Raw genomic sequence first — 27258 nt, 5'->3', positions numbered from 1 at the left:
GTATTTCCACAATATGTCGAGCACAGCGCAGAGTATAACACGACTTGTCGTAAAGTAGCGGTAAGATATTAAGTCCCGCATCGCGAGATAAGAGCGGTAAGATATTAAGTCCCGCTCTGCGCTGTGCTCGACATATTGTGGAAATACCCAAGCTCACCTGATGATGGGGTAGGGCCCCGAAACCGGTAGTGAGAGCAGGTTGATCCATATTATGTCGAACACAGCGTGGAATTAATTTCTATATTAGCAGTTCAAGGCAAGAAACTCTTATATAATTTTATTATTATATAACTTGGTAATATTTGAGGGGTAGTTTCATCTCGTTGGAATTTGACTTTCGAAAAATCCGTTTGCCAAAAATAAGCTTTTTACAAAAAATACAGGAAGAAGAGTTGATAAAACTATTTTGCGGATTGCTCAGAAAAATCCATTTATGACTTGGTATAATATTGCTGAATATATTAGTTATATTTTTTTATGTTATGTTTTTATAGGCATTTGCATCTTTAATTGCTCTAATTTAGTTAAGGGGGTTGGTTTCGAGGTTGGTTGATGTTGTTTGATATAATTTTTAAGCTACCTATGCGATTTTTTTTTTATTCTTTTTTTTCGCTTGTGTTCATTATTTGTGTTCATGTTTAGTTTCTCATGACTCAATCATTTGATATTATTTTTATTTGAAGCTCAATTTTTTATCTTTTAAGGTTTTACTTTTGAGAACCATCCCTTGCTTGCTAAGTAACGAATTCCACAATCGTTGAACGAAAATATTTTAGTACGGTTCTGGAAAATCTAATTAATACTACCAATTAGGATCCAGATCTTTTTGGCCATCACAGAACCGGGCCTTTGTAACAATAATTAAACACATACTTTTTGTTACGTGCGAAAGTCCCTTGATACTTTCTAGCGGTCGAAATCAAACTCTTCTAAATAAGTAATGATGCTATTTCTTATTGTTCTTGCTTCTTTCCTCTTTTGAAGTTTCTATAATATTTATTATGTTATGTTTTAATAGATAATTGCATTTTTAATTCAATATTTTAGGGCTTTTGTCTCAAATTCAGTTATGTTGGTTTATGTTGTTTGATGTGAAATTTAAGTTAGCTATATATTTTTCTTTAATAATATAATAATATTTCTTTATTATAATATACTGGGTGTTGCATCGTCGGACGGGACATAGGAAATCCCATGTAAATTTTAATTTTAATGGGGTCAATTATTGGCTTCCCTAATACTATTTAGGTTTATTGAAGAGCACTAAAACCCACATTCAAAAGAATAACTTTAGATATTTTTGATTAGTTCGCTTACGAGTTATCGCCGATTTCTTTTTAAATATTTCTTCTTTCTTATGGCTCTGTATTTACTTATGAGCATCAGTCAAGGTCATAGATAAAAGAAAATAATCTACTATTAAGATAGATATGAAACTTAATAGTAAAATTTTGGGTCAAAGCGCCCCTCCGTGTTTTTAGTGGAGACTACGTTTAACCCAGCGCCTTCGCCTTTTCTGCTGTAAATGTTTTTTATGTTTATATTTGAATTCAAAGGATTTATTTTTAAAGTAAAATAAAGTAATCAATTACAAGGTTAATTATAGTATTATTACAATATTCATGTAACTTATTAATTTAGGTACTATTAAATTGTTAGAAGATTTAGGATTCAAATAATATGTTCAAATATTCCTCCATCGACTGCTAGACATATAACCCAGGCGATCATAAGATTCTCTTCTTACATCGCTAGTTGGTAAACTGAAATTTATTGCATTCGGCAAAAAATAGCATTTTTAACTCGTCTAGATTTGGGTATTTTTTTATCCTTGTATATCCTGTTTTTTAAATGGCCCCAGAGAAAGAAATCATTTGGCGAAATTTTCCGTTAAAAAGGTATTTTTTCTAAATATTCCCAACAGCCAGGGTGACAATGTGCCAGGGCAGTTTTCCATTTGTGATCATCCAAATATGATTTTCGAGTAGTTCCAAATAATATTCTGCATTTAAATTTGGCGTAAGAAATAATCCTTTCTGATAATATTGTGTCCGAATATTTAAAAAAATCAAACATTTACTTTCTGTGGATATTGCGTCACTTGTTTCGACAAACCTGTGTTGGTTTTCTTTGTTCCAATATTGAACAATTTTGAACATTGGGTTCATTATTTAAGGTAAACGTGCATTCGTCAGTGAAACATATGTTTTGATATGGTCAGTGAAACATATGTTTTTTAAAAATTCCCTATCCGTGTTTGCTCTTTCCAGCATATCAAAACAAAACGCCTGCCGCCGTATTTCGTCCCCATCTCGTAGCTCTTGAATCTTTTCATATTTGAAGGAATAGTCTTTATGTTTATTAGATTAATTCGGAAATGCTGTAGTGTGATCTATTCCTAGTTCATCCTCAAGTTTCCTCTAAAAATGATCTTTCCATCGTTCTCTCCACGCAAAATAAAACTTCCAAGTCGGTATCATTTCTTGCATCTTCTCTTTGTTCCTGCCTTGCTTGTATTTACTTATGAGCATCAGTCAAGGTAAAAGATAACTGTCAAATGAAGTTGTCATTTCAGAAATTTACCTATATAGTACTTTTTATTATTATTGAAAATTCATTCCTACATCGGAAATCTTAAAGATGTATTTATAAATACAAATTAATATGAATTAAAGTAAAATAAAGTAATCAATTACAAGGTTAATTATAGTATTATTACAATATTCAATAACTTATTAATTTAGGTACTATTAAATTGTTAGAAATTTAGGATTTAAGAATATGTTCAAATATTCCTCCATCGACTGCTAGACAATAACCCAGGCGATCATAAAATTCTCTTCTTACATTCGCTAGTTGGTAAACTGAAATTCTATTACATTCGGCAAAAATAGCATTTTTAAACTCGTCTAGATTTGGGTATTTTTTATCCTTGTATATCGTGTTTTTTAAATGGCCCCAGAGAAAGAAATCATTTGGCGAAATATCAGGAGACCTTGCTGGCCAATTTACTGTATGATTTGGGCCAATAACGTTTCCGTTAAAACTATTGTCTAAATATTCCCGAACAGCCAGGGTACTATGTGCCGGGCAGCCATCCATTTGTGATCATCCAAATATGATTTTCGAGTAGTTCCAAATAATATTCTGCATTTAAATTTCGCGTAAGAAATAATGGCCCGATAATATTGTGTCCGAATATCCCTGCCCAAACATTTACTTTCTGTGGATATTGCGTCCTTGTTTCGACAAACCTGTGTTGGTTTTCTTTGTTCCAATATCGATAATTTTGAACATTGGGTTCATTATTTAAGGTAAACGTGCATTCGTCAGTGAAACATATGTTTTTTAAAAATTCCCTATCCGTGTTTGCTCTTTCCATCATATCAAAACAAAACGCCTGCCGCCGTATTTCGTCCCCATCTCGTAGCTCTTGGTGCTTTTCATATTTGAAGGAATAGTATTTATGTCGTTTCAAAATTCGAAACGCTGTAGTGTGATCTATTCCTATTTCATCCTCAAGTTTCCTTGTGCTGATCTTTCCATCGTTCTCTTCCACGCACAATAAAACTTCCAAGTCGGTATCATTTCTTGCATCTTCTCTTTGTTCCTGCCTTGCTTCACATCTGCAGTTATTTATTAGGGTACCTTTGGTCTCAAATCTCTGGATATTCCTTGCGATTGTAGATTTTCCAGGTATCGGTCTATTCGAATACAGAGCAGCAAACTTGTCCGACACCTTTTGATAACTATTTCCTTGACAATACCATTTAATCATCAATACTTTTTCTTCGGTAGTGTAATTTATGGCTAATATTTTCGATGTAGGTACGAGTTTTTAATAATAATAATAAAGCACTAAATAGATAAATTTCTGAAATGACGACTTCATTTGACAGTTATCTTTTACCATGCTTTTACCTTGACTGGTGCTCATAAGTAAATACGGGGCCATAAGAAAGGAGAAATATTTAAAAAGAAATCGGCGATAACTCGTAAACGGGCTAATCAAAAATATCTAAAGTTATTCTTTTGAATGTGGGTTTTAGTGCTCTTCAATAAACCTAAATAGAATTATTCTCTAAAATAATTAGGGAAGTCAATAAATGACCCCATTAAAATTTACATGGGATTTCCATTTTTTTATTTTACTTTAAAAAAACATCCCTTGCTTTCTGATTGATGAACTGCACCACCAATGAACAAAAATTAGCCAGTACCGAAAGTGTCGAAAAAAACCCGGGAAATCCCGGTTCTTAAGAGGCGCGTTACCGAAATTTCCGGATCCGAAAAACAGCTCCGGTTGCGGAAACCCTATTCCCCATGGATGGTGGCAGCACCGACGGAGAATTCACCAAGCCTATAGCGAACAAATGAAAAAGCGGGTACATACTTGCATTTCTGACAAACGATGTCGCTCTGCAAACTCCCTGTGAAGCTCTCATGTATAATACAAGAACAATTGTTAGTTACTACAGCATGACTGGTATGATTGATGCTTTCCGCACAGTGTTTGTGTAACAGTCCGAGGGTCTCGATGAAAAATTCGTGAGCGTCTTGTTGAACATCGCCACCCACGTGTGGCGCGTGCGTCCATATAAAATGTAACAGTTTGTGCAACAACAAGGGTACCTTGTCTCCGTTATAGAACTCCTAAACATAAAGTAAATAAATTATATTATTCGCTGCTAAATAAAAACTAGTAAGTAGTATTGTCATTGTATTATACTATGTACCGGGTGGCCAACCAAGAATGGCTTTGGGAAAAAATTCTAATAGGTAAATCGACCAAGAGAAATCGCTGGAAATTATTTTCAAGTTTATTAGTCAAGTATTCTCTGATAGCCAATCAGAAAACAGAGTTTTTCTCAAAAATATGCAGGTAAAGAGGTATTTTAAATATTACTATTGTAATCATCGAGAAATTTGTAATTTTTTTAATATAGAGTGTTTTGCTCTAACTCATAAAATAAAGTGGTGGGGGAAGGTTAAACTTGCTTTTATTAAAACAAGGATAACTCTGGTCTGGGTTAACCGATTTAAACAAACTAGGGCTCGTTTAAAAGAGCTTTTCTTCCTTAATGATCTTCAGTATAAATTTTGTTTCCATAATTTTTTTCGTGGTAGCTAGAGGGCGCTGTTTGACATCATAACAGATATTGCGCTTTTGCATTAAAATTTTAATTAGGAGGCTATATTTCTCTTTGCAAAGTTAAATAGAGCATAAAATTTCGAAAATATCAGAGCAAACCAACTTTCTATCTTGTCTCTAACCGGAGATATTAAGAGAACAAATTATGTTAGGCTGCCGCTTAGGATTATATAGTCTAAAAATTATAGTAGTAGGCTAGGAAACAAAAAGAGGTAAATTGGTTAAGTCAAAATATCAAAACGTTTAAGTTCAGTTTTCATGCATCCGAATATCGGGCGTTTTCTAGTAGTGGGAACTATCATAAATTTTTTTAAACGTGTTTATGTAACATTATCGTCCATCCACATAATTTTTATGAATGTCTTGGTTAATTATACATAGGTAGTTATAGTAAACGTCACGAATGTTTGGGAGTGATTAATCGCTTGATGAAGTTAGAATCGACACGCGCGCAATCATTTTTACATTAAAAACGTAAATCTTTACCGCAGACGTAGGTTTTTAAAGGCCCGGTCTAATCATCTGCCTGCGCTCCCCCTACTTATTCTAAAATGTTAGCGTGATTGACAAAGACGATACTATATCGCGTTTCTTTGATCGATTTTTGTGCGTCTGTCCATTGGTGTGCTTGCAGTGCGACCAATGGGGCATTCCATTTTATATTTATAACCAAATATATGTTTTGACAAGACTTTGACAGTTAAAACAACAAATTACAACAGATTATATATTAATTATTATATGACTTGAAACACCACGGCACTGGAATTAAGTTTTATATGACCTTGAACAGATTAGTTCACATGGTAGCGACCGATGAATCACTCCCAAACATTCGTGGCGTTTACTATAGTAGTTCACCTGCATATTTTTCAGAAAAATCCTGTTTTCTAATTGGTGTTCAGAAAAACGCCCCCTAGCGGACATTTTTCGAACTTGAAAATAATTTCCAGCGATTTTAGTTGGTCGATTTACTAATTAGAATTTTTTCCCAAAGTTATACGATAAGTAGTTTCTGAGATACTGCTGGTACTAAACAGGGTGGTCCGAACTGCATTCCGGAAACTTCAGCAGCTTATTCTGCAGAGAAAAATAAGTAAAAAAGTTCGTATAAATGTGTGTCATAAAATGCTTAGTTTCGGAGATACAGGGTGTAGAAGTTTCATTTTTAATCCTATTTTTCCGAATAACTTCTGAGGTATCGTCAATATTTGGACGAAAATTGGTGTCTGGGAGTTTTTTGACATGAGAAATTTGATTTTGATGCCAATATAACTCCAGGCGATACCTACATGTGTTTTAACTGTTTTGAAGAGTAATAATTTTTCGTCCATACCTGTATAAAACTACTGAGTGAAAAAATATACATTTCCGTAACTTTTTACGTAAAACATATTTCTTGGTAAAAATCGCTACGAGAGCAACTGTTCTCAAGATATTTAGAATGGAAATAGTTAAAAATGTCATTATTGACAAAAAATAAACACGTCGAGTTGATAGTTATTTGGCTGAAATAATAAATTTAGGTACTTTTTTTTAAAATTATTTTTTTTGCGAAAAAATGATGATAAGACAGTTTCTTTTGAACTTTTGACACAAAAACATTTCAAATTTATAGTTTTAGTCTAATAACTATTTAAGCTTGATTTTCATGCATCCGTTGTCCGACGATACGATGATACGGTATTAATTTTATTGGTTCGTTTTAAAAACTTCGATTGGTTAACCGTTTCTAAGCAATCGAAGTCTTTAAATTCAACCAATAAAATTAATATCGTATCATCGTATCGTCGGATAACGGATGCATGAAAATCAAGCTTAAGAAAACATGTTTAGTTTGTCAATGATGATAGGTATTAATAATTTAGATTCCAAATATCTCGCGAACCATTACTCGTAGCGATTTTTACCACAGATTATGCAGATTATAAACTTTGTTTTTCCTTTATTGTTTTTCGTTGTTCCAATTTTCGGAATTAGTTAGGTTACTAGTTTGCGCACATAGCACGCCCACTTATGGCCTCTAAAATTGTGCACAGCGTCTGACCGGCACAGTTATTAGAGAGATATCGGAAAACCGAATAGCGTCATGCAGTATTTACGCGTACCTTATCATGGTTACGATATGCGCGACTCAATTTTTAACGCAACACCCGCTAATAACGTTACCGCCTGACGTAATTTGCGGATCAATTACACCAAGCGCTATTTCTAAATAACGTTTAAAAATTGCTTAAATGGGCATGTGCGGGTATTTGACAACCGGGGCCGGCCGGCGAGATCTTTTATTTTAGGTTATGTTTGAATTGTTTTGAATTATTACTTTAGTTTTATTAGGTAATTTGATATTTAAGTAGCTGGGATTATTAAATAAATATGGCCCAAAATATGGATTCCACCTCTTCCAATATTAAAGAACCTATAATAATAATAATAATAATAATAATAAAAATATTTATTTCAAAAATGATCTAAATATGTACAATAAAATTACAAATATATAGACATATTGAAATATTGTCAGCGGTGAAGAGACTTTTATATTAAGAATTCATTGATTGAATAGGGTTCCAATTCAATTAAGAGTTTTTTCAACGATTTCTTATAGGTTTCTTGACTTTCGATTGCTCTTATGTCTTCATGGAGGCTATTGTAAAACTTTACACACATATATACTGGATTTTTTTCAGTCAGGGTGAGACGATGTGAGGGGAACTTAGCATCACTGGATCTTGTTTGGTATTCATGAGATTTTTCCATTTCAAATAGGGACTTATGTTTGAAGATGAATATTAAACACTCATATATATAAAGAGCTGGAAGCGTCATAATTCCGAAGGATTTAAAGTGTCCTCGACAGCTTTCTCTGTATTGAAGTTGCTTTATAAGTCTTATAATTCTTTTCTGAATCACAAAAATTTTTGCAGTTTCTGAATTTGATCCCCAGAGAATAATTCCATATCTCAGCAGTGCCTCAAAATTCCCACAGTATAGTGTCTTCATTGAGTCTCGGTTCACATAACTTGACACAATTCTCAGACTGTAAGAAATTGTGCCAAGTCTCAAGCATAGCTTATAAATATGTTGGGTCCACTTTAAATGCTCGTCTATGTAAATACCAAGAAATCTGCATTCACCACCAAGGCTGACATCCATTTCTCCAATTTTCAAATTGCTCGCTAATTCAATTTTCTTCTGTTGTGTTCGAAAAATTAGTGTATTAGTTTTTTCTTTATTTAGCATTAGTCTATTTGCATCAAACCATTCCTCTACTCTTATGAAAGCCTTGCTGCCATTCTCCTTCAGAATATCTTGTGTTGTTCCGTGAGTAAGTATATTAGTGTCATCTGCATAGCATGTAAGGCTAAAATTTGCATTTCTTGTTGTTTGACTAATATCGTTTAAGTAGATGATAAAAAGTAGTGGCCCAATGATACTGCCTTGAGGTATACCAATATTCAATTTTTGTATACTGGACTTACTAATCTTTTCGTCTTTTCTCACAATAACTTGTTGTTCTCTATTTGTCAAGTATGATGTAATCCATTTGAGTGCTGGACCTCTTATTCCATATTTTTCGAGTTTTATTAGTAGTAAATGGTGGTCTAAAGAGTCATATGCTTTTGATAAATCAAGAAATATACCCACTGCCAGATCTTTATTTTCCAGATGTTGTATTATTGATGTAGTGAAATCGAACAATGCAGTAATGGTACCTTTCTCCTTCAAATACCCATGTTGTATATTCTGAAACAGTTTACAACTATTCATGAAAGTTAATATTCTGTTTGCAACTATTGTTTCAAATACTTTTGAAAAGCTTGGCAGTAAGCTAATTGGTCTATAATTATTCAAATCAGAGTGATCTCCTTTTTTGTAGATTGGTTTAATAAATGCCAACTTCAGCCTGTCTGGGAAGATCCCATATTTTAGCGAATTGTTAATGATATAGCACAAGATATCATCAACATATTTCAAACAGAATTTTACTATAGATGTTGGAACCTCGTCCACACCGCTGCTATGTTTATTTTTTAGACTTTGACCAATTTTTTGAATTTCCTCTATATTCACAGATTTCAGTCGCATTGACTCATTGTTCTCACTTATGTTACAGATGAATGGTACTTTCCTAATACTGGACAATATATTTGGCACAACACTGATTAAGTGATTGTTGAATTCATTTGCTAGAACTAGTGGGTCTTGATCTATAAAACAATCATCCTTTGGGGAATTTTTACCAGTTGTTTCCTTGCAGATTGACCATAAACACTTCATTTTGTTATCAGATGATTTCACTCTTGCGTCATACTTGTTAGCTTTTTCCTTAACTAATAATCTGTCATATTCTTTCTTTGTGGCTCTGTAAATATCTTTATATTGATCGTTATATCTTGATAGCATTAGTAGTGTGTCTAATCTCTCTTTGCATTCTGTTATTTCCTTACTTTTGTATATTGATGTTTTCTTTCTTGTTTTATACACAGGTTTAAGTGGAAAGTGTTGATCAAAAATGCGGTGAAAGGTATTGCCAAAAATTTTCCATTGTTCATTGACATCAGATGTTGGTATCTGATATATTTCCTCCCAAGTTTCTTCCTTTAGTGTGTCCGCAAATTGTTTTTTATTTTCCTCTCTGAAAGTTCTTTTGAAGTTTTGATAACCTATTTCTTTTTTAATATGGATTGTAACTTGTTGAGCAGTGTGGTCTGATATATGGTAGATTAGCACACAAGCTTCATAATCTTCCTTATTTGTAAAGATGTTGTCAATACAACTACCTCCAGTGTTTGTAATTCTAGTATTTTCAAAAATTGTTCTTTTTAAATTGAAAGAACACATTATGGACAGAACGTCTAGTGCATTGCTGCTTTCTTCATTGAAATTTATGAAAAAGCCTATAAAGAGGCTTTCTAAGAGAATTTGTTGTTTGTTGCCCTAAACCCACTGGCAGACGTTGAACAATAAAGCACTGGAAATAAGCACTTTAGCCCTTTAGTTTTAAAATATCTAGTAAACAAAACAATTTCAAAGTTTTTAATTCAAAGTTAGGTTAAGTTTAAATAGCGGACGCGCAAACAGAATTCTTTCCGATCCGATAACTATAAATGAAGGGAGTTAATACCACCTCACGTAAAGGAAATAACCCCTGGCCTTATTAACGTCCACGCACGCTATTCGGTTTAGCGATATCTCTCTATTACGCTGTTTATTGTTATTTTACACTCGTAAATTTCACTCGTTTATTTTTGCGCACAGGAAATTTTACTCGTTTGCACATCGTCATAAAAAACAATTTTCGTACCACGAATTAGGGACAAGATTTTTATCTGTATACTTATAGGATACCTAATCTGTGTTTTTACCAAGAGATCTTTTTTACATAAAAACGTCGTAAATGTATATTTTTTACTCATTAGTTTTATACAGGTATGGACAAAAAGTTATTACTCTTCAAACCTGTTAAAAAATATGTAGGTGGCGCCCTCTACAAGTAGGAGTCATCAAAATCAAATTTTTCATGTCAAAAAACTCCCAGACGCCAATTTTCATCCAAATATTGACGTTACTTCATAAATTATTTGGAAAAAATCGAAATAGAAATGAAACTTCTACACCCTGTATCTCCGAAACTAAGCATTTTAGGACATACATTTATACGAATTTTTTAATTATTTTTATCTGCAGAATATGCTGCTGAAGTTTCCGGAATACAGTTCGGACCACCCTGTATGTACTTGTATGTTGTAATTTTATTAACAATGATATAATAAAATAATCAAGTTACAAATGTTTCGTGTTTTATTCTAATTTCAGGGATGATTTCAACCTAGATTATTAATTTATTTGTATCAAAAAATACAGTATTTTTATTTTGTAAAATGTTTTGTTACAATGAAATTAATAATCTAGATTGAAATTACCAAATATAAGTAAAAAACTTATGAACTGGCAGTACACGTTCATTTAAAAAAATGGCGCGAACCTTTAGTTCTGCCAGCAGCCTGCTTGGATCGCGGCGAGCGCGTGTTTCCAATTTGGTTTCCAAGCTTTAAGATCTCTGCTTTAAGAGTCCATTTCACTCAATGACTAAAGAATCCAAAGACAAATAACACGCGAGACCAAATTGTGACGATGTCACCAAACAGTGCGCTGTGGCACATATTTTTCTTAATCTAGCTGTTAAAAAGTAGCAAAATAAAATACGTATATGCAAAATAAGCGTTTGGCATTTAACCTTTTATGTAAAACTGGCTAGGTATTTTTACACAAATGAAGAAGGAAATTAAAGATAAAGGATTATACTATATCGGTATTGTAGCACATTTTTAGACAACTTCTTTATTTTTAAGATTTTGATGGTTAAACATCAACAAAATATTCCTTATGTTTGGACTAAATTTTCTCGAAAATATAGACATAAATTCCGTTATACTACGGAAATAGATTGAAGTTTTGTGATTACAGTGATATATAATTTATATGGTTTTGTAACAAATTGCTTGCTATTTTATGGCAAATGCTGAAGCTCTGCAAACCTTAATCAAGCCTTAATCAAAGCACGTGTATTTGGAATTTTGGGTGTGGCTTAATACCACAGGATCGGGCTAAGCCTTAGGCAGATTTCTGAAAGATAATGTATATTTCCTTTGGCTATACACCCGTTTTACCCGACCCCTGAGAGTGGCCCGAACAGTACAGCGTAATAGACTCTTAACATTGGAATTTTCATTTCTTGCAGTTAATTATTCTATGCCCGACGCACTATTGCCAGATCCTGAATATTGTTTTAGCATTTCTTACCTGAAAGACATTTGACAGTATACACATCAAGCAAGATTCTGAATCTGTCTTGCAGAAATGCCTCTCCGATAAGAAATAGTCCCTGAGTAGCGGAGTGTGCATCAGTACTTGAACAACAGAATTCATATAGCAAGTAATCCTGAAATTAACCAGTCCTCTTAAACCTATCTGAGATTTATCCGTAATGCACACCCTTTGTGTATAAAGAGTGAGCAGGTCTTTCTCTTCCTCCGTCGGATTCCAAGTACTACATTCAAAAAGTCTAAAAGTAAAAGTTATTACTGTATCAATGAACAGGATAGGCCAAATTGGACGCTTTTAAAAGGGAACACCCTTTTCACATCGCTTTGCACATCGATATCTGTTACCGTTCCGGAGTTACAGGATGTTTTTCAAAAGTGTGCATTTTTAACAAATCGCCGTAACTCTTTTGCTATGGAAAATCTTGAATTTTTGTAAAAACGGACACCCCTTACTTATCTGATGACATTTACCTTCTGTGAAAGGTATCGCTGCGTTTTCTATTTGTTTTATTAATCTCATCCAGTTCAGAATCATAAATATAATCCCCACATTTGGTGCAATGAACTTGTCCATACGTTAGTTCTAATGAGAAATCGTGGTGTTCCTCCTTGGTGTGTTCTCTAATATGTGGTAGGCATCCAAAAAAAACACAATCTATGCATGCGTGTAAATTTGGACCACGATTATTACACGTGTGACAAAAGGAGTTCATAATCTAAAATAAAATACGACTGATCTAGGAAAATCTAACAATAAACTTAAGATATCTTCAGAATGTCAATTAAAAGTATACTTTTTTAAAAAAGAATTTAAAAAAATAGAAACAGAAATTTATTTATTAATTCAATGGATCACACGAAGTGATATAGAACAGGTCAAATGTTACAAATATAATTAGTAGGAAACTAAAAATTCGCTATACCTTAGTTTGGTGATAATTATAATTTAAGCCAGTTCTTTTATCTTTGCTTGAGCCTACGACAAAAACCGAATGAACCCATCGTAACGTGTCCAAGTTATTAGGATTGGATTTAAATTCTTGAAAGTGCTCACAACCCACAGTCGACATTTTCAGTCAAAAATAATTGTATTTGTAAAAAATAAGAAATGCTTAATCAGAATATAAACCCGTGATATAAACAAATCAAATATCACCAGAGCACAAACCAGAGCAAAATCAGGTTAGAACTTATTTTGACGTTTAATCTTCTTTTAGTTTTTGATGAAAAATTAACTGGGGCTTTTACCGCACATGCCAAAAATTTCAAAAATTTCCGTTTATCTAGGATTAATCATTAAATTAAAGGTTCTTATATTGTTTTTTAGTAATTACCAATACATATTAATCGCCGTTGAAATATCTATTTAAATTCTATTTATATGGAAAAATCTTAGGGAAAAAACGGAAAAAATAATTATATATTTTTTTTAGTGGAATCTGTGGTTAATGTCAAAATTACTAATTAGTTCAACAGTTGGCTTCCAGATGGAGCAAAATTTAATGAAGTGAGTTGTGGGTTGTGGAAGCTGAGGTTTAGTTTTTCACGAGTTAACTTTTTTTGTTTTTTCCGATGACTATTTCGTTTTAGTTTTCCCGAAAAAAGTGCCTCAAATATTGCAACGTTATTCCATGATATATAGTATATCATTTTTATACACTTTATTGTTATAAGTAAATAATGTTCGAGTTGTTCTAAAATATGTGCTGTGTTTATGTTTGGTGCACAAGAGTAACGTAATATACTGCTGGGTTTTGTAAAAAAACGGTTTTATTCAATAGAAGGTAAGTTTTCCTGAAGATTTTTCATATTTGTAAATAAATAGGGTTATATTTATTGTTATTGTAAGAGGATGGAGAAAATGACAGATGAAAATTCTCCTGCTCCAAAAGTTTTCCTCTTCGCTTCAAAGGATATTATTGAAAACATAATACAAACGTTTATATGTTCCAGTCATTGTTCTAAAGATACAATAAATTAAAGGCCTTTGACATTTACTATTGAGCTCTGTATTGAGAAATGGTTTTGCATCAACCTTTAGCTTATATACTGCTTTTTCCTCTTTCTAGAGTTAAATGTCTATTTCTACATTATTTCCAGTGGCTACCTACTTAATTTTATTTTTGTGTCATAAAATTGTCTATAATATTCATTATTTTCAGTAAACATTTTATACAGGGTGAGAAAAAGGAATGTTTGAGACTTGGGAAGATAAGCAATGTTTTATTATTTACATTTTCACACTATAGAGATCTAGAGACATCAAGAATTATCAGTCGACATTGATAAGTTCTCTTCATTGAAGCCTGTCTGGAGCAGACTTCTTTTATTTTTACCGATGATTCGATTCAGAGATTGACTTAAAGAAATTGGAAATAAGATTTAGTTTATCTCATTCTACTAGGTATCTCTTTCTCCTACTAACTAAATTATACTTAAACATATATAGTTCATATCAAATAAACTTTTAGTCACATGATTAAGCTTGACCGGCACAGCGTTGCCCACTTTTACATATTTTCTTTTATTCAAATTAGTTTAGGAAACAAAAATAACTTAATTATAAATATATAAATAGTTATTATTTACATCAACAAAACTCACCTTCTTAACAGCACTTAAGGGACATAAAGGGCCATTACTACCCATTTCCCGTTCAAAATATCCTAATGATGTTACGATGAGTTTTTACGGCTATTAACCTATCTTGTAAACTTCGCATTAAAAGAGGTTCTAAAAAGGACAATGTTCAACTGCAAGGTCTGCCAGTCAAATTTGTTAACCTTAAACTATCACAACACAATTCATTTAAACTAAAACTCATAATACAAAACTATATATATATATATATATATATATATATATATATATATATATATATATATATATATATATATATATATATATATATATATATATATATATATATATATATATTCGACCCCATATTGCTCGATTTTGCCATTCTTCCTGGTTAATAGCTCTGTCTCTCATATACTGGTCTACTCCATCTAACCACGTAGTTGTAGGTCTTCCTCTTTTCCTTCTGCTTTGGGGACGATACTCCATTGCCCTTTTTGGTCATCTTTCCTCTCCCATTCTTTTTACGTGCCCATACCATAGTAGCTGTCTCGATTCGATGTTGTCGGTGCTGGTATATATTCGCCTTGTTCTTTGCCTGATCTCCTCATTTCTAATGTGTGCCATCCTTGATATGCGACATACTCTTCTGAGAAAGTCCATCTCCACTGACTCGACCATCCTTCTTTCTTTTGCTGTAAATTGACAGCATTCGGCACCGTATGTTAAAATTGGCTCTACGATTGCTTTGTAAATCCTTATCTTTGTTTGGATGGATGTTTTATTTGACCACAGGAGATGGTTTAAAAGACGGATTACTTTCTTACCTTGTTGAACTCTACTATGTATATCTTTCTTGGAGTTCCCTTCTTCAGATATAATACTTCCTAAATATTTATATTCGCTACACCTTTTAATTTCATGTATGTGTAGTTCAGGATCTTCAGTTTGTTCTTCTCCTACTTTCAGGTATTCGGTATTTGTGAGGTTGATATTGAGTCCCCATCTGTCGTATTCTTCCTCAAGTTTCCTCAACATATAGTCGGCATCAATGACTAAAGAATATAAGGACATGTAACGCCCCTATACGGGCTGCAGCAGAATTTGTGACCTTTTTTTTGTTTTGGTGGCAAACAATGCGTCATCATTTGGTCACCAGCGACAATTTTAGCGATTTTTAATAGTTTGTGTGTGGTAAACTTTGTATAAACTTTATTACAATGGTCATTAGTTGTTCAGCTTTGAAGTGTAAAAGCAGCAGCGATAAGAAAGAGTCAGGAGTTACGTTTCATAGGTAAATAAACAGTCCACTCCAACTTTTTAGCGTTTTCTTATTGAATTTGATAATAGGCTCTTTCACTATATTTTGGAATTAGCATAATTGAATAAAGCAATTAATTCTGGAATTTTCTGCTATCTCACTTTTTTCTTTCACTCGAAAAATTTGAAGTCGTTCTTAAGAAAATAAATAAAAACAAAAAAGCCCAGAATAAAAATCCGCACTTTATTTTTAATACGTCACACCTGGCATGTTGAAAAGCGACAACACGGCCGGGCCACCATGCTGACCCACCACCAGCGCCACACAAGGCCATTCAACCTTTTCCAATATGGCGGAGTTAGAAGTGCTTTATTTGGCGCGTATTTTAAAACCTGTTTTATTTCCAAATAGACATTTTTCACACAAATGTCGGGTTAGATTACGTAATATTTCACTAATTTTTTAATATACAGGAAGTCTAAAGTCTCCACATAAGTATGGAATTTTTTGTTTTATTACTTTTATGAAAACATCAGTTAATTACTTTTTATAAAAAGGTCTGCTTTCTCAGAAAATAGGTAGGTAGTGTACTAGTGTGTAAATATTCAAACTTGAGGTAGCATATATAGAGTGTTCAAAATCATCGGAAAAAGAAATAACCAGAAAAATATGACAGAAAATAGCAATATAAACTAAATATTCAATTGCAGACACTTATCTACCATAGTTTAGAATTTACTGCACCTTTGATAAATATATACTATTATGGACAGTATAGGAAGTTACTTGTCTTAGTAAAAGCCTTGGTAAGTGCTCTTGGTTTGGTTTGGTAATTATAAACTACACTGGCTTGGGTCAAAAAATATGGAATACTTTTCTTATGTTTTGCAGCATTACACAAATGGGAATAAATTTAAACTATAATAGGTGAGGATAACTAAAAAATATAATATGTGTTTCAAGATTTTATATAGAAAAAAAAACTAAATACCTTTTTATAACGTCATTTCTTTTTTTTGCATAGACAGGTATTGATAATTTTGATTCCAAATATCTTGAGAACCATTACTCGTAGCCGATTTTTACTAAGATACTTTTTTACGTAAAAATCGTCGTAAATGTATATTTTTTTACTCAGTAGTTTTATACAATATATCCACATTTATATTACTCTTTAAACAAGTTAAAATATGTGGGTGGCGCCCTCTACAAGTAGGAGTCATACTTAGGCTTGTTCCAAACACCGGAACACCGTTTCAACACTGGTGTTGGACTGACACCGGTGGCCAAATATAGGCTATCCGGTGTTCAGGTGTCGACACCGACACCGGTGTGACACAAAACGTAAAGAAACAAAAATTCGTAGCTGTAAAATGAACTAAAAAATATTACATTAAAAAAACTAAAAAAAAAAACAAACGGCACCATTGACATCGACACCGGTGTTGATCTCGACACCGGTGTTTAGATAAACACCGGTCAAGATAAACACCGGTATTGTAGATGAACGCCGGTGTTGAGTTAAACACCTGTGCTGAAATGAATACCGGTGTTGAGATAAACACCGATGTCGGTGTTGACACCGGTACACCGACTGAAACACCGGTGTTCAATTCTCAACAATCAACACCGAACAGGTGTAGCATACTGACATCAAAATCAAATTTCTCTTCTCAAAAAACTGACAGACACCAATTTTCATCCGTTACTTCAGAAATTATTTGGAAAATTTCACACCTCTACTTTTCAACCAATAACATGCTTTAATGTTGACTAGTTACCATGGCAACTGAAAAAATTTCCGGAAATTTTTTCGAGGCGCCACGAAACTTTAGTGGAAATTTTTTGACAGTTGAAAAGGTAAACATAAGATCTACAATCATAATGTGAATGAACTACAATGTCTATATATTGAAATATTACCCATTTGAGTTTTAGCATTTGATGTAACTAAGGTTGGTAATATTTTTTATTTAAGGAAATATGTTAGATATACCTACATATGAATTTCTTCGAAATTGCCATGTTCTAAAAAATATAGTTCTGCCGCCTTTATTTAACTAAAGCTGGTATTTTTCTATTTAACGAAATATGATGGATATATCTATATGATTTTTTTAGAATTTATTTCATGTTGAATTATCTTCAATGCCAAATCTTTAATGATATCGACTAATATAGCAAAATAATAACGAAACACATTTAGTAATTATAGGTTTTATTAATATTAAAAACACAATTATTGTAAATGTTTGTAGGCTGGCTTGAATTGGTGGTTTGAATCTGGGTATTTTCTGTTTTATTTTGCATTGTGCTCTGATCATGATTGAACTGGCTAGTACTTGATGAAATGCTCCTCATGGATTCAATCATCTGTTGATGATGTTCAGCGTCCAACTGTAAGTAAGGTTTGATCGACTGACTATTACTATGTCCAGTAATTTTAATGAGCTGTTGTTCACCAACTCCTTTCTTGGCCAAATTCGAAACAGCTGTTGCTCTTGCAGAATGATTGGTTATTTTAACTTTTTTAGTGTCAATTCCTATATCTGAAGCTGCTGATTTAAACCATGAAGATACAATGTTCTTACCAACTGGGCTATTCTTGTACCATCCTTTCGAATTGGGTTGATTCCAGTATGGGTTTGGTGTTAAGAATAGTCTGTCGGTTTGAATAAGATTTCCCCTTTTTTCCATCAACTTTCTAAACAAGCGAACCGGACACATTTGTGGATTTTCGAAATTTCTAATCAACCATTTACTATCCGACAGTTTTTTAGAACCACCTTGTGTGGTTTTAGAGAAAATTGGATTATATTCTATCCGACCTTTTGGGTTTCCGAAATTATCAGTTTCTTCTTTGAAGTATTGGATACAAGCAGAATGTCCTTCCCCTCCTCTCCATGCCAGCTCATGTGAAACTATGTGAAAAAATTTACGCTGCAACCCATCTGGAGTATTTTCATCCCACATTTCAATAATTTTTTTGTATTCGTCACTGGTTAAGGCTGAAGCACTCACTTTTCTTTTTGCTGAATCTCTCTGTAGTATTTTGCGCTTAGCATCGCGTGCAGCTCTGGCGGTCACAAATTCCACATCAGAAAACGGATTAAATTTTATTTTATATTTTTCGTAATAAATTTCTTGCAACTGCTTAGCAGTAGAGTTCCACATCACTTTGACCACACTTTCCTTATAATCTTCAAAATTTTTCTTTTTCATATTAAATGCGTAGTCCTCCAGTATAGTAGCCAGCTGTACTACACTCATACACTCATGAATATTATACGACTTTTCATCACAAAATTCAACAAACTGTTTCCATACACTTGATTTTGATTTTCGGGTGTTATCTGGTTTTATATTTTCAATTTCTTCTTTAATGACTTGTTGGTTTACTTTTCCAAATCGCGACATTTCGCTATACACTTCTTACTCTACGTACAGACGTTTTAAAACTAGTAATAGCTTAATGACAGAATCGCAAACAAAAATGACAAAACACATAATATGTCAAAAACATCAATACCTTGGCCAACTTAACAAATTGAAATTATTTTAAAATGTCATGTTGGATTAATATTTTTTTTCAAATTTAGGTGTGAAATTTTCTTACCGAATACCACGCAAGCTTAAATTATTCCTGGAAATTTTCTTTCGGGCACGAATATTTTAGGAAAATTATCCCGAGTCGTGTAAAATATTCGTGCCCTCAAAAAAATTTCCGAAAATAATTTAAGCTCTTGTGATATTATAAGTGAAAAAATCGAAATAAAATGAAACTTCAACATCCTGTATATCCAAAACTATATAAGCATTTTAGGACATTTATACGAGCTTTATTACTTATTTTTATGTGCAGAATATGCTGCCAAAGTTTCCGTAATACAGTTCGGACCACCCTTTATATTATATAATTTGGTTCACCCTGTATATGGCGTAGGTCCGTCAGTCAGTGTCAAGGCCGTGGCGGCGCGAAACGAACGGCGAAAGATCAAAGCGAGCCGACATCCTTTCCGCGCCGCGCGTATTTACTAAATTCTATTTTATACGAAAAGCCTTTAAATTTTCAGATATCGCTGCGAGAGTGTGTGCGAGCACGGTGTTTTTGATGTACGCCGACAAACGCGGAACGGAGAGAGCCGTTCGCAGATATGGGGGATTCCCTTATAATTCTAATTTTTATGTCCTCGGTAACTAACAAAAATAAACTGATAAATATCTATATTTACGCCAAAAGCAATTAGGAATTTCATAAATAGAAGATAAATGTCATGCTATCGAAATACAGGGTGCTACAAATTCGGTAATAGATAATAGATACGAACACGGTAATCCCTAATAGATACGAACACGGTTAAATTGGGGCAAAATTTCACTTTGGGATGTTCACCAAGATACCATCAAAACAGTTTTCAAAATTTCAAGGATTGCTGTTTTTTTTTGGGAAAAAACGGATAATATTGTCAGAGCTTTAGACAAAAGAATGGCTGTAGCACTTGTTTCTATAGATTATTCAAAAGCGTTTGACAAAATAAATCACAATCTTTTATTGGCTAAATTAAAATATTACGGTTTTGACAATAAATCGGTCTCATTTTTTATATCATATCTGTCTAGCAGGTTGCAATGTGTTCAGTGGAAGAACGCGTTTTCTGATTTGAAACAGGTTAATTCTGGGATGCCACAAGGGTCCGTTTAAGGGCCTTTACTATTTTTGATATATGTTTCTGATCTGCCTTGTTTTGTTGATAACTCGGAGGTTCATTCTTTTGCGGATGATACACAATTAGGTCATTATTTCTTTCCGGATGATATAAATTACGCCACAGAGGCGCTCAACAGTGACATTGAAAGGGTGCGTGCATTTTCTGAAAAGCATAATCTTTTACTAAATATGAATAGCATAATTCTATTTTGTTCAGAAAGTGAGAGATATAGAGTTGGAGAGTTGCTCAATTTAAAAATCGGACAAGTTAATTTAAAATTTTCTGATTCGGTTAAGATACTGGGCTTGACCATGGACTCAAAATTAAGTTTTACTGGCCATGTTAAAAACCTGCTTAGAAAAATGTACATAAAGCTCAGATTATTGTATTCAAATAAATTTATTCTAAATTACAAACTGCGAAAAAAGCTGTGCGAATCTCTTATTGTGTAAAGAGTGACATTGCAACGTGGTATACTTTCCATTTTTGGATGTTCAAACAAAAAATCGATTGCAATTAATGCAAAATAATTGTGTTAGATTTATATTTGGACTCAATATTTCTAGCAGGTGATTTTAACATAAATTTCATTGAAGAAAGCAGCAATGCACTAGACGTTCTGTCCATAATGTGTTCTTTCAATTTAAAAAGAACAATTTTTGAAAATACTAGAATTACAAACACTGGAGGTAGTTGTATTGACAACATCTTTACAAATAAGGAAGATTATGAAGCTTGTGTGCTAATCAACCATATATCAGACCACACTGCTCAACAAGTTACAATCCATATTAAAAAAGAAATAGGTTATCAAAACTTCAAAAGAACTTTCAGAGAGGAACACTTTCCACTTAAACCTGTGTATAAAACAAGAAAGAAAACATCAATATACAAAAGTAAGGAAATAACAGAATGCAAAGAGAGATTAGACACACTACTAATGCTATCAAGATATAACGATCAATATAAAGATATTTACAGAGCCACAAAGAAAGAATATGACAGATTATTAGTTAAGGAAAAAGCTAACAAGTATGACGCAAGAGTGAAATCATCTGATAACAAAATGAAGTGTTTATGGTCAATCTGCAAGGAAACAACTGGTAAAAATTCCCCAAAGGATGATTGTTTTATAGATCAAGACCCACTAGTTCTAGCAAATGAATTCAACAATCACTTAATCAGTGTTGTGCCAAATATATTGTCCAGTATTAGGAAAGTACCATTCATCTGTAACATAAGTGAGAACAATGAGTCAATGCGACTGAAATCTGTGAATATAGAGGAAATTCAAAAAATTGGTCAAAGTCTAAAAAATAAACATAGCAGCGGTGTGGACGAGGTTCCAACATCTATAGTAAAATTCTGTTTGAAATATGTTGATGATATCTTGTGCTATATCATTAACAATTCGCTAAAATATGGGATCTTCCCAGACAGGCTGAAGTTGGCATTTATTAAACCAATCTACAAAAAAGGAGATCACTCTGATTTGAATAATTATAGACCAATTAGCTTACTGCCAAGCTTTTCAAAAGTATTTGAAACAATAGTTGCAAACAGAATATTAACTTTCATGAATAGTTGTAAACTGTTTCAGAATATACAACATGGGTATTTGAAGGAGAAAGGTACCATTACTGCATTGTTCGATTTCACTACATCAATAATACAACATCTGGAAAATAAAGATCTGGCAGTGGGTATATTTCTTGATTTATCAAAAGCATATGACTCTTTAGACCACCATTTACTACTAATAAAACTCGAAAAATATGGAATAAGAGGTCCAGCACTCAAATGGATTACATCATACTTGACAAATAGAGAACAACAAGTTATTGTGAGAAAAGACGAAAAGATTAGTAAGTCCAGTATACAAAAATTGAATATTGGTATACCTCAAGGCAGTATCATTGGGCCACTACTTTTTATCATCTACTTAAACGATATTAGTCAAACAACAAGAAATGCAAATTTTAGCCTTACATGCTATGCAGATGACACTAATATACTTACTCACGGAACAACACAAGATATTCTGAAGGAGAATGGCAGCAAGGCTTTCATAAGAGTAGAGGAATGGTTTGATGCAAATAGACTAATGCTAAATAAAGAAAAAACTAATACACTAATTTTTCGAACACAACAGAAGAAAATTGAATTAGCGAGCAATTTGAAAATTGGAGAAATGGATGTCAGCCTTGGTGGTGAATGCAATTTCTTGGTATTTACATAGACGAGCACTTAAAGTGGACCCAACATATTTATAAGCTATGCTTGAGACTTGGCACAATTTCCTACGGTCTGAGAATTGTGTCAAGTTATGTGAACCCAGACTCAATGAAAACACTATACTGTGGAAATTTTGAGGCACTGCTGAGATATGGAATTATTCTCTGGGGATCAAATTCAGAAACTGCAAAAATTTTTGTGATTCAGAAAAGAATTATAAGACTTATAAAGAAACTTCAGTACAGAGAAAGCTGTCGAGGACACTTTAAATCCTTCGGAATTATGACGCTTCCAGCTCTTTATATATATGAGTGTTTAATATTCATCTTCAAACATAAGTCCCTATTTGAAATGGAAAAATCTCATGAATACCAAACAATGTCCAGTGATGCCAAGTCCCCCTCACATCGTCTCACCCTGACTGAAAAAAATCCAGTATACATGTGTGTAAAGTTTTACAATAGCCTCCCTGAAGACATAAGAGCAATCGAAAGTCAAGAAACCTATAAGAAATAGTTGAAAAAACTCTTAATTGAATTGGAACCCTATTCAATCAATGAATTCTTAATATAAAAGTCTCTTCACCGCTGACAATATTTCAATATGTCTATATATTTGTAATTTTATTGTACATATTTAGATCATTTTGAAATAAATATTTTTATTATTATTATTATTAAGCGCTTTGATCATGTTTCTCATAATTATACTGAATTGTCTTGGCTAAAACTGTCAAGCCTTACTGAGTATCACGCATTAGTTCTTATTCACAAAATAATAACAACTTCAAAGCCAGAATATTTGAGGGAGAAACTTATTTGTAGACACGAACTTCATAATTTGAATATTAGACATATTATTATTAGGATCTCTATTGTACACTGTGAAACATCGCACTTCCTTTTTTCATCGCTGTTTTAGTTATACTGCGCCTAAATTTTAGAATAATATTTCTAATGATGTCAAACAATTATCAGTGGCCGGATTTCGAAAAAAATTAAAGCGTTACATATAGGCAGATAATTATGTTAATTATTACTTCCATTGCATGTGTCTTTTTTGGTATTATTGTTTTTTTTTGATATCTCGATTTCTGAATATTGTATTTTATTTTCTTTTTAGTTTTTATAATTCTACATTTTTATAATTTTTATTATATATTATTATTTGTAACCAAAAATCAATCAAACTTAGTAGTAGTTTTTGATTATTAATGTGTAGTGTTGCACAAGACAAGAATTCTTGTCTTGAAAATCTCATTTTCTTGTCTTATCTTGAAATTCAAGACAAGACATTTTCAAAGTCTTGTCTTGCAGATTTCTTGAATGGCAAAGTCTTGTCTTGTCTTGCAAGACTCTTGAAATTTGTTGTCTTGAAAAATTTTACATTCTAACAAAAAGGTAATAATATTTCTATATTTTATTTCATAGAAGGCGTCGTATACAAAATGTAATACGGAAAAATGCACAACAACTATGCTAATTTTAGTAAAAACAATCTTAACGGACCGCAAACGAACTACACGTCAACTCGCCCGTTTGACGAAACAGGAGCCATTACCAAATAAAAGCTGAATAAGTATCGATTTGTGGGTTTTGGGTTTTTATTTCGTATCTAACCTTCTGCATTCATTTCTAGTTGTTAATTCTTGTTAGGTTATTATGTTCTATTTTGGTTACCCGCTTGTTGTGCGGAAAGGTCATGCTAGTGTACTATTTGCGCTATTTGATACTACTTTTTGTTCGCGGAGCAATTTCGTGCATGAAAAGTAGTACCGAATAGCGCAAATAGCGTGCTCCACGAACCCACCATTAGTTTCAACTACCGTTAGTTTTTTTTATAATCATTTCTAACTTTCAAGAAATCTTGCAAGACTCTTGAAGTTTCTTGCATATTAAAGTCTTGTCTTGTCTTGAAATTCAAGACGAGAAATTTTGAAAGTCTTGTCTTGAATTTCTTGCAAGAGTCTTGGTCTTGCAAGACTTTTTCAAGACTCTTGTGCAACACTATTTATGTGTGATATCTAACATCTATTAAGTACAAGTGGTTAAGTGTAATAATAGCAAAGCTAAACTTTGCCACTCTACTTAATACATTTACTTAATGCATTTGCATTACTTGTAATATGTTTTTTTTTCATGAAATAAAGACCATTTTATTAGTATTATTATTATATCCAGTCGTACCAAAGATTATGGCAAGAATGGTTGTCTCGGCACACTCAGTGATGAGATGTTCTGGTGTTTCCCCATTTTCCCACAGAATTTGCATTCGCCGTTGTTACTTAGTTCCAATCTACTGAGGTATTCGTTGGGGAGAAAACCCGTGACAGTCCGAAGTTTGTTCCTACTTATATCAAGGAAAATCTTTGGCTAGGTTAAGGATGACTTTTCCAGATTCTTGAATTTCGCTTTAAGTTGGTTTCCACTTGGAAAGCAGAATTTGTTCAGCTTCTCGAGTCATTTCTTAACCAACTTTGACTCAACGTTAATTGAACACGGTAGAGATCAACTTCTGGACTTGAGGAAAATTACCAAAAAAGTAACAGTTAAAGGAGAATCGCCCATACATATCGTAACCAAGCCCGCTATTTATTTAATAGTTCCTTAACAACAGGTGACAGGCTTGAAGGAACTTGAACGCTAATAACAGCTTTATATTTAGCTAATTTTATGTTTACCTATATCTTGTGTGAAGCATTAAATTATGTGTATAAAATTGTAAGGCAAAGATGATTCACTATTGATTTTGGACTTCTATTGATTTTATCAAATACATACGACCGAGAAAAATCAAGGAAATTTCAAATTCATTGAAATTTCCTTCATTTAAGTTAGACCAATATTCGGATTATGAAAGGGGTTTTTAACATGACACTGTTTCCTCAATCAACACCTCAGTAGATCGCTAAAGGTGCGTCCACATTGCTCGTGATCCTGCTCGCGCTCTTGCTTCTGATTGTGCTTGCGTTGCTTGCACTTCCTGTTTGTCGTGTTTCTCAAGATCTTTTGGCTCGCAAGCAACGGCGTCCACATTGTAATCTAGTGTTTGCGTTCGTGCTGTTTGGACATGGATGATACCGAAGTATTTTTAATAGCGGCTGCTAGTGCGATCATTATTGCAAAACGAAGGAGACAAAGAGAAAAAAAGGCGGTGTTGGATGTCTAATAATTTCAAAAGTAGATCACAGCACAGTGAAAGTAAACATCTACGCGATTTACAAACAGACAGAATGTTTTTTAAGATTTTTTATCGCATATCCGCTACTGATTTTGAAACTTATTAACTTAGTTGGCCCTCGTATAGAAAGGAAAAATACACTTTTAGTAAGTGTATTCCTGTTAAAGAAAGAGTTAAATAGAGATTGGCCATAACCAATACCTTGTAATTCTGAACAAAATAAAATAAGAAAAATCATGGTAGTGTCATCATACTGCAGTAAATACCGAATTCTATGAATGAAACCAAACTAAAAACTTAACAAACAACGCAAACAGCTTCGAACCGCCGCGCCGGCGCCGCCCAGTGGGCTCTAATGAACCAATAATATTGAAAAACTTGTGTATCATTCCTGATGAACTTTTTAGGCTAAAATTACGTATTAAATGAACAAATATATTTTTTTAAATCGTTAGTTTTTATTAATAACACTTAAATTAAACATTTTATATAGAGCAGACTAAAGGTTAATCGATATACAGGGTGTTTTAGACTTGGCAATTCAAACTTAAGGAATAAATAGAACATCAAAAATAATGAAAAAGTTTCTCTAAACATGTGTCCGGAAATGCATAGTTTTCGAGATACAGGGTGTCAAAGTTGTATTTGTATTTCTATTTTTTTCGCCTAATTTTCTATATAATTTCAATATTTAGATGAAAATTGGCATCTAGAGGTTTTTTGACATAAGAAATTTAAATTTTATCCTAATTTTACTCTTACTTGAGGGGAACACCGCCTACATATATTTTCATTCATTTAAAGTTTCGTGACTTTTTTGTAAGACCTTGTATAATATTTCTATTTGGATTTGAAATAATCGATGCATGTTATACGTCAAAAAACTCCTAGATACCAATTTTCATCTAAATATCGAAATTATGTAGGAAATTAGACAATGAAAACGAAAGTAAAAATAAAATTTTGGCACCCTGAATCTCGAAACGTATATGCAAGCATTTCCGGATCCGGACACATGTTTATAGGAACCTTTTTCATTATTTTTGATGTTCTATCGATTTCTTAAGTTTAATTCACTCCAAAATAGTATAGATACAAAAAAATGGGAATGGAAATTATTCCCAGTTACAGCTAATACAAACAGTGTTTTGTATAGTATTGATGTACATAATTGTTCATATCTTACGAAGTCGCAAAAAGTCGCAGTAACTCTATTTAATTTTGAAAACTACACTATTTGAGGAAATAAAAACATAACCCAGACACCTGGCCCTTTGAGGATTATTTTTCTATATTTTTAAAAAAGAAAAA

General features: G+C 32.9%; 3 protein-coding genes across 4 annotated transcripts in view; 1 reads left to right on the top strand and 2 right to left on the bottom strand.

The window, feature by feature from the left end:
* LOC115883443 (ubiquitin carboxyl-terminal hydrolase 22) overlaps window positions 1-13165 on the bottom strand; it is a 48958-nt gene extending 35793 nt beyond the window's left edge. The window contains exons 1-4 of the mRNA XM_030901806.1: window positions 12906-13165; window positions 12454-12698; window positions 11960-12221; window positions 4394-4653 (exon numbers count right to left, since the gene is read on the bottom strand). Coding sequence (XP_030757666.1) covers window positions 4394-4653; window positions 11960-12221; window positions 12454-12698; window positions 12906-13052 — 914 coding nt within the window. The 5' untranslated portion in view covers window positions 13053-13165. The remainder of the gene's footprint in view (window positions 1-4393; window positions 4654-11959; window positions 12222-12453; window positions 12699-12905) is intronic.
* A 344-nt stretch (window positions 13166-13509) lies between these two features.
* Window positions 13510-27258, top strand: part of LOC115883444 (axin) — an 85107-nt gene continuing 71358 nt past the window's right edge. For both annotated transcript variants that reach the window (XM_030901810.1, XM_030901807.1), the window contains exon 1: window positions 13510-13766. The gene's annotated coding sequence lies outside the window, so the exon portion shown is untranslated. The remainder of the gene's footprint in view (window positions 13767-27258) is intronic.
* Window positions 15064-15600, bottom strand: LOC115883432. Its single transcript, XM_030901793.1, has one exon. The coding sequence runs from the start codon at window positions 15598-15600 to the stop codon at window positions 15064-15066; it is 537 nt and encodes a 178-aa protein (XP_030757653.1).

The sequence above is a fragment of the Sitophilus oryzae genome, unplaced genomic scaffold (genome assembly GCF_002938485.1).
Source record: "Sitophilus oryzae breed Bouriz unplaced genomic scaffold, Soryzae_2.0 scaffold_1902_pilon_pilon, whole genome shotgun sequence".
Taxonomy (NCBI): Eukaryota; Metazoa; Arthropoda; class Insecta; order Coleoptera; family Curculionidae; genus Sitophilus; species Sitophilus oryzae.
The sequence above is the reverse complement of the archived record's forward strand: the minus strand, read 5'-3'. Positions and strand labels throughout refer to the sequence as shown.